At 51.8% G+C, this 12,192-nt stretch overlaps 1 protein-coding gene across 8 annotated transcripts in view; it reads left to right on the top strand.

Annotated features, from left to right (window-relative positions):
* Positions 1-9,598: 9,598 nt before the first annotated feature.
* RBPMS2 (RNA binding protein, mRNA processing factor 2) overlaps positions 9,599-12,192 on the top strand; it is a 37,521-nt gene continuing 34,927 nt past the window's right edge. For 7 of the 8 annotated variants that reach the window (XM_086321502.1, XM_086321500.1, XM_086321501.1 and 4 more), the window contains exon 1: positions 10,060-10,441. In XM_086321502.1, the coding sequence (XP_086177628.1) occupies positions 10,349-10,441 (93 nt within the window). In that variant the 5' untranslated portion in view covers positions 10,060-10,348. Of the gene's footprint in view, positions 9,737-10,059; positions 10,442-12,192 lie in introns of those variants that run through there. The other variant, XM_086321505.1, reaches the window with a different exon arrangement.

Here is a 12,192-nt window from a genome sequence, read left to right as displayed (position 1 = left end):
CCTGGATCTAATTCCACAACATTTTCATCACCCCAGAAAGAAAGCCCTGTACCCAGTAGCAGTCACTTTCCATCTCCTTTCCTGGTAACCACAAGCCTGCTTTCTGTCTCCAAGGATTTGCCTATTCTGGGTATTTCATAAAGATGGGAATCAAATAATACGCGAACGTTTATGTCTGGCTTTTTTCACTTCGCGTGTTTTTTTGCGGTTTATCCATGTCCCTATTGTCTGTGGATTTTTATATTCCATTGTATGGATGTAGCACTTTTTCTTTATCCATTCATCTGTGGATGGACATTCAGGTTCCCATTTTTGGCTCATGCGAATAGTGCTGTTATGAACAGTCATATATAGGTTTTTGTGTGAATTCTTGTTTTCAGCTCTTGGGTACATATCCAGGTGTGGAATTGCCGGGTCATATGGTAGTTCCATGCTTAATTTGTTTTTAATCCTTACATTTTATTTATTTAATTTTTATTTAATTTTGGCGGCACTGGTCTTTGTTGCTGCACACAAGTTTTCCTGAACCTGTGTCCCCTGCATTGTCAGGTGGATTCTTAACCACTGGACCACCAGGGAAGTCCCATGCTTAACTTTTTTAAGAACTGCAAATTGTTTTCATTGTTCTTTTGCACTGGAGGGAGGGATAAATTGGTAGATTGGGATTGACATACACATACTGCTATACATAGTTGTTGTTTGGTCACTAAGCCATGTCTGATTCTTTTGCTACCGCATGGACTGTAGCCTGCCAGGCTCCTCTGTCCATGGGATTTCTCAGGCAAGAACACTGGAGTGGGTTGCCATTTCCTGCTCTAGGGGATCTTCCTGACTCAGGGATTGAACTCCTGTCTCCTGCATTGCAGGCAGATTCTTGACTGCTGAGCCACCAGGGGAGCCTATATATTGAATAGATAACTAATAAGAACATGCTGAATAGCACAGGGAATTCTATTCAATACTCTGTAATGACCTATCTGGGAATAGAATCTGAAAGTGGCAAGGGGACCTTCCTGGTGGTTCAGTGGTAAGGACTTGGTGCTTCCACTACAAGGGGCACGGGTTTGATCCCTGTTTGGGAAACTAAGATCCTGCATGCCACTCAGCATGGTCAAAAAAAAAGAAAAAAATAGGAGAGTGGTATATGGTATGTATAGTTGACTCACTTTGCTGTACATCAGAAACTAACGCAACATTGTAAATCAACTATACTCTAATAAAGAAGGAGTTATTTTGAGTATAAAAAATTATTTTGCACCTTGTGAATTTTAAACTAGGAACATCATGTGTAAATATCATCTCTTCCCAAGAAAAAGAAAAAAAAAATGAAGGTGGACATTCATGGAAAAGTAAAAAAGTATACAATAAATGTAAGGGCTTATGGTTAGATAAGAAATTAGTAAGTATCCATCTAGATAACTCCTGGAAGAACACTGCATTTTGGACTTGGCCCTCAATTCAGGTTCAACTCCTTTGTTCCATTCTAGTTCTAGGAGTTGAATTAGGGAGTCCTGGGTCCAAACCCCAGTCCTGTCAGTTACAGCTGTGCATTGTTGTACAGGTTAGTTAATCTCTCTGCATCTCAAAGGTAAAATAAGGAAAAGTCATCTCCTCAGCCAGCTATGAGAGGTGAATGAACTCAGGAGTGTATTATGCTCAGCCCTGTGCCTGGCACATGGTTGGCAGCCTAGGTTGGCAGCTTTATACTAGTAGGGTGTGTTCTCTGGAGTCTTTTTCACATAAATTTCTTTGGTTCCCCACATGCTCAAGGTACTCCTGGAGGCCTGGACTTGCTGAGGAGAGTCCTCGTTCCATAATATTTCACCACCCCTAAAGCCACACAGTCCAGAAAGGGGCTAGCCAGGGTGTGAGGGTACAGGAACCAGAATCAGATGCTGGGAAAGAGGCCTGCTGTCTGTAAGGACAGGGCAGGGAGCATGGCTTGCTCTACGGAGTTTTGGAGCCCAGGGCCAAATGCTAGGAGGAGCTGGGTGGAGACACAGGGTGGACTGATTTGGATTTAAATGGAGGAACAACTTGAATTTTTTTTTTTTTGGTCATACCACATGGCATGTGGTATCTTAGTTCCCTCACCAGGGATCAAACCTGGACCCCTTGAACTGGTAGCATGGAGTCCTAACCACTTGACCACCAGGGAATTCCAACAACTTAAACTCTATTTATCTATGGCTGTGCTGGGTCTTTGTTGCTCCTTGGGCTTTATCTCTAGTTGCGGCGAGCAGGGGCTACATTCTTGCTGTGGGGCTCGGGCTTCTCGTTGCAGTGGCTTCTCTTGTTCTGGAGCACGGGTTCTAGAGCGAGCGGGCTTCAGCAGTTGCAGCATGTGGGATCCTCCCAGACCAGGGATCGAACCTCTGTCTCCTGCACTAGCAGGCTGATTCTTCAGCGCTGAGCCACCAGAGAAGCCCCCAACAATTTAAACATTTAACTGACAGGACATATGCCAAACACTGTGTTAAACACCATTGTGTGATTCCACACAAGGTATCCCCATTTCACAGATGAGGAAATTGAGGCTCAGAGTCTTTAGTCATTTTACCCAAATTCACAAAAACAAGGTGAACCAAGTTTAAATCCAGGCCTGTCTCAGCCTAGAATACAGAAACTTAGCCTCTGTGCTAAGAGGTCATTGGCCAAGTATTGAACAAATGTTAATTATCACTAATCATTATCTGACACAAATACAGCTACAAGTAGAGCTGGGGTTGCAGCAGTGGAATGAGCAGCTGCGGGTAGGGGTGGAGTTGCCTCTCCCCCAAATTCAGGCAGAGGCTGGATTGGCTTCTGTGTCTGAGGCAAGCAGTTGGATTCTGGTACTGGGGTTCTAGCTGTTGGGGTACAAGGAGATTCCCAAGGTATGCCTCCAGAGATGTGGATGTAGTTGTTTTCAGATGGGCCCTAGGAATCTGTCTTTTTCAAAAGGTGATTCTGGTCTGCAGCCGAGTGTGAGGTCCACTGGCTTGGATTGACCTCTAGGGCCCCTTCTAACACCGAGTCTGTGATCTACATGCCCTAATGCCCACCTCGGAGGAAGCACTCTTGTGGGTTAGGCCTTGCCCTCACCCCAAGCTGCCTTCTTAAACCCCTAAGGCCTTAAACAGAGTGACCGCACCTGCACCCTGCCTTCTTTAGAGCAATAAGCTTTTTGAAGGCAAAGAAGACTGCCAAGATGGAGACCACAGGAGCCTGGCTGCCACCTTCAGCAGTAAGGGTACAACCAGTCCATCTTCTCTCGTTGTCCTGCTCTACCCCACTCCATACAGAGACCTGATCACCAAAACATTGCCATTTGCCCCACTGGACCCTGGTTAAGTGCAACCATTCCTACTTTCAGCCCCTGGGTCTTTCTTGGAAACTCTGCCCAGCGGGGCCAGCTTACCGCACATGCCTGGCAATTGTGCAGTCTCTCTGGTCTGAAGGGCCGTCTCATTTCCCAGGCTCTGGGAGGCCAACAACTCAGGAAGGGAAACAGACCAGAGAGCAATTCTCGATGACCTTTGGCTCCCTGGGAAGGACTCAAAACCAGTAAAAGTTTAGCAAGTGCCATTTAATCGTTGCCATAAAATCATTTAATTTTATTTTAATGAACTTAAAATTCATTAAAATAAAAAAACAAAAAAAACCACATAGACTTTCTGGGGAATAAAAGATCATTTGAGGACTCAGTTCAAAAAGATCTTTGACTAGTTTTATTTTTTCTTAGAAAATTTTCAAGCCACCTATGCGTAAAATTCAATAAAAACATGTGAAATGAACTCAGGACTTTGTCTATGACCTCAAGTGAGTTGATTTCAGCTGCTGAACTTCAATTTCCCCATCTGCAAAGGCCACTGGCCCAGTGGTGGGGTAGGAAGTGGCAGTGGGGCAGGTGTTTTGAATGCTGAGAGGGAGGTATAAGTTGGGAGCCCCCAGAGTCCAGGCCAGAAACCTCTGGCCTGCCAAACACCCTTTTTTGGGTTTCTGATCATTGGTTTTAAATGTTCTGCTTCCATTTCAGGTTCCTAGTATCCCATTCTTTCTTCCACATTGCTGCTGCTGCTAAGTCGCTTCAGTTGTGTCCGACTCTGTGCGACCCCATAGATGGCAGCCCACTAGGCTCCCCCATCCCTGGGATTCTCCAGGCAAGAACACTGGAGTGGGTTGCCATTTCCTTCTCCAATGCATGAAAGTGAAAAGTGAAAGTGAAGTCGCTCAGTCGTGTCCGACTCTTAGCGACCCCATGGACTGCAGCCTACCTACCAGGCTCCTCCATCCATGGGATTTTCCAGGCAAGAGTACTGGAGTGGGGTGCCATCGCCTTCTCTGTTCTGCCACATTGGGAGAGGGGAAATGCAGTCATTGACATGTGAATATAAAAATACTTCTCTCAGAGCTCTTCCCATGGAAACCCAAGCCTTTCATTCATTCAATATTATTTACTGAACTTGAGCCAGGCACAGAAGATTCAAAGATGCAAAAAGACACCATCTCTGACAGAGGGTCTTCCCCTAATTTTCAGCCATGTGGAGACAGAAGAAATAATATCTTTGGGGAAGGGGCATTGACGGGGAGACACTGCCTTTTGGGAAGACTAAAGTGAGGCTCATGGTTCTATTCCTTTGCTGATTTTATAATCAACCCTTCTGTGGCCCTAGATCTTCTTTTTAAAAATATTTATGTATTTATATTTATCTGGCTGTACCAGGTGGTATTTGTGGCATGCAGGATCTTTAGTTGCGGCATGCAAACTCTTGGTTGCCACATATGGGATCTAGTTCCCTGAGCAGGCATTGAACCCAGGCCCCCTGCTTTGGGAGCACGGAGTCTTAGCCACTGGACCACCAGGGAAGTCACTGCCCTAGAGCTTTGAGGACATCTAAGAATTCTGAGAGCCAGGATCTCAGTAAATACTTACAAAAACCTGGGTAACTTATGAGGACCTGAAGGGCAGCTCTAGTTTTATGAAAAAACAAACCCTGAGAGAGATTAAACTACCTGCCTGTGGTCACACAGGTTGCCACAGTTACCTGAACTCAAATCCAGATTTGAGTCTGGCACAGCTGTTTTGGAAATACTGTTTGCTTTGGATTTGAACCTGGGAATTTTGTAACTATGTGGCCTGGAGTAAGGAGAGCAAGAGGAGAGGAGACAGCTCAGGAACTTCGGGCTAAAATGACCCAATCTCTAATCTTGACCTGTTACCACTCTGACCTTGACCTTCGAACTAGATGTAGGGCCACAGGCAATAATCACAATCGCTAAGAGCTTACCATGAACTCTCATATAACACATCTCTGGAGTTGTGCACTAGTATCCCCATTTTAGAGATGCACTGATAAGCTCACAACAGAAGAGGCAATGGCACCTCACTCTAGTACTCCTGCCTGGAAAATCCCATGGGCGGAGGAGCCTGGTAGGCTACAGTCCATGGGGTTGCGAAAAGTTGGACACAACTGAGCAACTTTACTTGCACTTTTCACTTTCATGCATTGGAGAAGGAAATGGCAACCCACTCCAGTGTTCTTGCCTGGAGAATCCCAGGGACAGGGGAGCCTGGTGGGCTGCCGTCTATGGGATCGCACAGAGTCGGACACGACTGAAGCAACTTAGCAGCAGCAGCAGCAGAAGTGACTTAGCAGCAGCAGCAGATAAGCTCACTACAGGGCTGTTTCATGCTTTCCCCACCATCCATGCCGTCCACCAGTAGCTAGGCAAGTTCCCCTATCTAGTTCTCCTGAGCCTGTTTTCTAATTTATTACAAGGATAGCAAGAATTATTCAGGAGAAGGCATTTACCTGCTCGGGGCAGGAAGGAGTAGGTACTTTATAAATGCCAGCAGCCTGCCCCCCTTCCCTTCCTGAAACCTCTTGCGCTTAAGTGCAGCTTAACTCTGCTGTGCCAAGAAAATACACCTCAGATATACACTAGCCTTTGGGCCTCAATGTCACTCTCTCTACCTGCCTTCCTGTTGCTCAGACTTTCTTGATGGTGGGGGAACTGGGGTTAGAAAGCGGACCTGCCCTGAGGTAGTCAGGCACACCCTTAGGATGCTGGGTCCCAGGGCAGCATTTCTTAGGAGTGAAACCATTTGATTCTTTTCCTTACCCTAAGAACAAAACATCAAAGGATAATGTATGTACAGGAAATCAAAGAGAAAGGGCCACAGGCACCAGATAACCCAGAAGCCCCAGGAATCGCTCACTGAACACCTGCAAATGCCCGCCAGTGACCAAGCTCTTTACTGGAGGCTAGGGGGCTGCAGAGATAGAGGGCTAAGGCTGTATTCACCAGCAGGGTTTGTGGACACAGTTCAGAGTCAGATTTTCCCATCTGGCAGGTGAACTGCCAGACAAGGCATTCCTCAGCTCAAGAGAACATAGAGAAGGCACTCTGAGAGCATTCTAGAAGGGGAGTAGGTGTCTGGGAAGGAGGTAGTTCCAGGCAAAGGGAATAGAATTGTGAGAAGCTCAGAGGTGACATGGAGCCTGGCACTGGGGGTGGTGGGAAGAACCTGTAGAGGCAGCTAGAGGTTGGGTTACTAGGTTACAGTCAGGGGAGACAGATGAAAGTTTCTACCTGCCACGTGATCTGCCATTTCTACACCCTAAACTCTTCTCTCTCTAGCCCTACTTCTATCAACCCCAGGTCAGCATGGATGGGTAGTCATGCTGTCCTGGGTGGGACGTTTGCATTTATATGATATCCAATTCCCTTTGGGGTCAGATATTCTCCCATTTCTGGGGTAGTGAAGGGGAGAGAGAGGGAAATTCCTTGGCAGTTCAGTGGTTAGGACTCTGCGCTTTCACTGCTGAGGGTGTGGGTTCCATCCCTCGTTGAGGAACTAAGATTCCACAAGCAGCCGTGGTGCAGCATGGCAGTGGGGTGGGGGTGGGTGGGCGGCATGGTGAGAGGGGCAGGGAGGACAGGGAGGAATAAGACAATGCATGCCTTCAAAGTGCTTAGGGCTGGTCACATATAGGAAGCTTTCTGAGGCATTAAGCATCCTTATGTAAGATGTTTCTTATGAAGGCAAAAAAGAAAAAATAATGCAAATGCCTAACAACAAGAGATAAGTTGAATTACAGCACATCTAATGGGGGTTAAGCAATCATTAAAATTTATGACTCAAGAACTTAAAAAGAACTGTTCATGATAGATTTAAGAAAAAAAAAAGGAGTATTTAAATTGTTCGGCAATTTTGTTTTTTAAAATATGCACAGACAAAAAGACTAGGAGGAAATATTAATAATCTTGCTCTCTACATGGTAGATTATTCTCTAAACTATTTTATAATCTTCCAGCTATTCAACAATAAGCATGGATTGCTATATCATCAGAATAGCAATAAATATCAGCTTCATGTTAGGAAAAATACGGTGATGGGGGTCAACTGTGGATCCTGCATTATTTGCCATCTCTTCGGATTTCAGCTTCCTTGTCTATAAAAGGTACACCCGAAGGACAAGTTGAGAAATCTTTCCTCTTTGAAAAATTCAAACTAACTTCTAGAGGATGCCAGAGTTTTGAAAATGGGCCAGCCTCCCTCTCTTGGAACAAGGAGGGCTGACCCCACATCTTAAGGGGAGAGAGGACTTGGATTGACATGGAGGGAGGGCCGGGAGGGGACGGTAAAGGAGGAAGAACATTGCTGGGCCAAAGTTGGAGAGATACCTACTGGGAAGATTTACACTAGGGAAAGGAGCAGAGGCTGGGGAAAAGGGCCAAACTGGAGACAGGCCTATGACGGATGGTCAGAATACCTGGGGGTTCACGGGTTGGTTCTGTCTGGAGGTGCCAGAGGCTGGATGTACCTAGAAAACTCTGGGTAAAGTGAAGCTCCATCACTCTTGGCAATGCCCGATTCCTATAGGAAGCAGTTTCCCTCCTGCCTATGTGCTAAGTCCCTTTGGTTGTGTCCAACTCTGTGCAGCCCCATGGACAGTAGCCAGCCAGACTCCTCTGCCCATGAAATTTTCCAGGCAAGAATATTGGAGTGGGTCGTCATTTTCTACTCCAGGGGATCTTTGCAACCCAGGGATCAAAGAAACTCTGTATTGGTGGGTGGATTCTTTGCCACTAGCGTTACCCAGGAAGCCTCAGTCTCCCTCATACTAGGACCTGAACAACGTGTTGGCAGTGGAGGTGGTGGGAAACCAGGGTGGATCCTCCTCGCCTTTCCACAGTAGGGAGTGGTTGCTCAACAATTATCTACTAAATGAATATCATTGGGAAAGATATTGCTTATCTATAGACCTCAATTTATAGTACTCATCTGTGAAATGGCAGGTTAGGAAAGATTATAATTTGTTGGGGAGATTAAACACTGCATACTTCCATACTCCGTCCTCCCACAGGATACTGCCGGCTGTATTTAGAAGTAGGCACATAGAGGCTCTGAAGGGCTGAGTCACTTGTCCCAGGTCTGGGATCCTAACTGGTTCATGACTGCAAAAGTAGCTTTTCCCACTCCACCGACGCGGTGTGTCGCTTCCAGCCTTAAAATACTGGTGCCACTACAAGATTTGGCAGGGAAAGTCTGAACAGGCACCAGGCGCAAGGTGACAGATCACTCCCGGAGACGCCTGATTCTGGGCGGGGTCCCGCAGGACTTCCCTCCTCTCCTGGCAGAGCCTTTTCCAGTCTCGACCGAGCCTCTGGCCGGGATGCCCCAGAACTCGAGGTGGGGACAGGGGCGCTGAGGAGGAGCCCAGTCCTGAAGCACCTCCGAGGGACTCCAGCCTGCTGCACTTCAAGCGCGGCCCGATGTGGGCTCGGGTTTTCGCAAGCTGGCGTCAGGGGCCGGCAGTGCTCGGCGAGGGTTTCCAAAAGTCTGAAGGAAAACCCAACCGGGGGCCGCGCCCTTGAGACCCGCGAAGGGGGAAGTCACAGCAGCCGTGCCCAAGCCTCGGGCTCCGAAGAGGAGGGGGAAAAGATGTGTGTGCGTGTGTTTGTGTGTGACGGGTGTATATGTGTTGCTGCTAAGCTGCTTTTAAGTCACTTCAGTCGTGTCCGACTCTGTGCGACCCCACAGACGGCAGCCTAGGCTCCCCCATCCCTGGGATTCTCCAGGCAAGAACACTGGAGTAGGTTGCCATTTCCTGTTTGTGTTGGGTGGTATTTAAGCCGAGGGAGGCGAGGACCCTAAAGCTGGGGGCGGGGCGCACGAATGAAAGCTTTTCGGTCCTTCGAGGTACCGATCCCCCGCCGCCTCCAGCGGCTAATAACCGTTTGGATCCCCGAGACTCGTCTCCCAGCTCAGAGTCCTAGTCTGTGACTGCCGGCGGGAGGGGAGTTTGAGATTTAAGTCCCACCCTCTGGGCTGGAAGCCTGAGGCCAGAGAGGGGAAGTGATTTCCTCAAGGTCACGCAGCAGACTGCGCCTAGCCCGGGCCGAAGCCCAGGTATCAGCCCCGCCTTGGCCATGAGCCCCAGAACCTAGCCCTCCACAAGTCCGACGCTGGAAGGGAGGAAGGAGAGGGTGGACGGGGGCTGGCTGGCTGGATTGGGGGGCTGGGGGAGAGGTGAAAGCGCGCCGGACACCCATAACCCCAGGTCAGAGTTCAAAGCGGAGACTCCTTCCTGAAGCGGACGACCCTGGAGTCCCGCCTCGGGCGCCCCCTCGCGTGGGGCCGCCGGGGTGAAGATGACGAGGGAGCGCGGGGAGCTTGGCACCCAGTCCCACCTCCGGCGGGCTGGGACGGCGCGGTGCGCGCGGTCCCTTTAAGAAAGTTCACTGAGTGAGTTCATCCAAGTTTAAAAACTCGTGGTGGAGACGGGAAAGGGGAAAGGGAGAGGGAGAGAAAGGACGAGGGAGAGAGGGGAAAAGCCCCGCCGGAGACTGGCGCGCCGCAGCCCGGGCCGGGGCGAGCCCGCAGCGCGCGGCGGGGATTGGCTGCGCGTTCCCTCGGAGACCGCGGCGAGGGCGGGGGAGGGGGCTGGCCGGGCCCCAGCTGAGGCCGGTTCCGGCCCCCGGCCCCCGCCCCCCGCCGCCTCCCGGCGCCCGCCCCCTCCCCCGGCGCCCGCCCCCCGCCCCGCCGCCGCCGCCGCGGCCGCCGCGGGCGCACTCGCCGGTCGCATTGAAAAGGCGGAGGCGGCGGCCGCTCCGGCTCCGCTCCGGTTCCCGGTGTCTCCCCACGCCGCACCCCCTCCCCGCCTCCCGCACCCGCCAAACTTGATGTGACCCCCCAACCCGACGCGGCGGCTGCCCCTCTCACCGCCACCCCGCCCCGCACCCCCGGAGCGCACTGCTCACCGCGCCCCTCCCCACCTCCTCGCCGGGGCCGGGCGCCGCGCTAGCCCTCAGCGCTCCCTTCCCCTCGCCACCCCCGCCCCACCCCACCCCCCGCACCATGAGCAACCTGAAGCCGGACGGCGAGCACAGCACCGGCGCGGGCACCGGCACCGGCACGGGCACGGGCTCCGGCGGTACCCTGGAGGAGGAGGTGGGTCTGCGCCCCCGCGACCGGTCCGGTGAAGTGCACGCGGAGGGGGGCGGGGGACGGGGCGCGCGCGGCCCCCCGCGCGGTCTGGCAGTGGCTCCCGGCGCCTTCCCGCCGCTGCCCTTCGGCCGGGGAGGAGCAGCCCGTGTCCGGCGGGCGGGGGCGTGCGGCCTGGACTACCCCGCCGGGCGGGCATTGTCTCCCCGCCCTCCCGGGCTAGGGGCGGGTAGCGAGCCGGCCGCCGTCCGAGCGTCCAGCGGTGGGCGAGCTGCGCCGCGTCCGACCCTCCCCGGCTGCCCGCGCGTCCCTCGTTCTCCGCGCTCCGCCCGGCTCGCTGTCCTCTTCCGAGGCGCTCCTCCCGCATGGCCGGGACTCCCGCCTCGCCTGAGAGAAACTGAGCGGGATTAGCACGGCGGGCGGGCGGCACCCTCACTCCCTTGCACTTTCCACCCTGACCCCTCCTCGTGACCTTGGAGGCCGGGGCCGGCTGCGCGGCACCTTGGTTCACTAGAGTTGTACTCATGGCGGGATAGACGGGCTTTCTTCACGGCCCCAGAGCCTAAGCTTTGGCAAAGATGTCAACTGACTGATTTGAGAAGGAGATGCCAAAAGACTCTCAGTCTCTGGTTCTCCTCTGTCGGATTTTGCCCTGGCAGCCAAGCCAGGACACCAAAGCTGGCCCCGGTGGGATTCTACAAGGAATGTTCACCGGCCATGTGCTAGGAGGAGGGTGTCTGAAGGCTTCGTGGAATCACCAGCAGCTGGGTGGTTAATTGGATGTGGCAAAACCGGGAAGCTGTGTGTATTCGGGGTGGAGGGGTGGGTGTGTGGATATAGCCTTAAGGCTATCATTGAATGGAGACCAGAAGCTTGGCCGGCGGAGACAAAACTGTTGTGGAAAGGAGGCAGGCTTCGCTGCTCTTTCTCTCTCTGGAGGGGCCTCTGCTGTGTCACTCTAGGGCCAGGAGACCCTTCCTGCCATGTCCGGCATGCTCTTGCCCAGGAAACCAAGGGCCAGTTATCCACCCTGAGCTCCCTTCCCTTTGGTCTGGGGGAGAAACCGCAGAGCTTCTGGTGGGGGTTGGCGATGCCGCCTGCCTCCCATCCAGTGGTGCCGGCCTCCGTGCTATAGGTTTGGTGCAGAATGGCGGCACTGGCTGGGCTGGGCTCCTTACTGTGGGAGGGGTGGAGGGAGGGTCACACTCTTAGCAATTCAGAGGCCTGGTGCCAGCCCCAGTCCACCAATAGCATGACATCTTGAGAATCTAGGTCTAGATCCCGCTTTCTGTGGGGAAGGAAAGGCGGAATATATAACCCCTCACTACACCAGAGGGTCTGACATCTGTCCCCGAGTGTGGTGTGGGCTGGAGTTCTTTTGGCTCCTGAAGGCCTTGTCTGTCTTGGACTTTAATGATGACAGGCTCTTGGCTTTGAGGATCCCATCCTGACCTTATCTGGTTGTTTACAGTCTCTCCTGAGAGTTGGGAGAGGGTGACAGGGTTGCTGTGTGCGTGTGGGGTCTCTACTGAAATTGTCCATCTCCTGTGAAGCTGGACATGGACCCAGAACCACTTCTGCTGGAGGGTTGACTTCAGCAAGGATTTTACCCTGCTTGAGACCCTCAGACTCCCTTCTTTGAAATGGGAAGGGTGAACCATGTGGCCAGTCTAAAATCTTGGAGAAATCATTTGAGGTACTTACTGGTCACTTTTTTTCTAAGTAGCTTTTCTGAGAGAGAGGGCAGAACCATCAAG

Source organism: Bos grunniens, chromosome 10 (genome assembly GCF_055505025.1).
Source record: "Bos grunniens cultivar Pamir isolate PY7600 chromosome 10, Bosgru_T2T1.0, whole genome shotgun sequence".
Lineage (NCBI taxonomy): Eukaryota > Metazoa > Chordata > Mammalia > Artiodactyla > Bovidae > Bos > Bos grunniens.
Note: the sequence above shows the minus strand (reverse complement) of the source record. Positions and strands in the feature narration are given on the sequence as shown.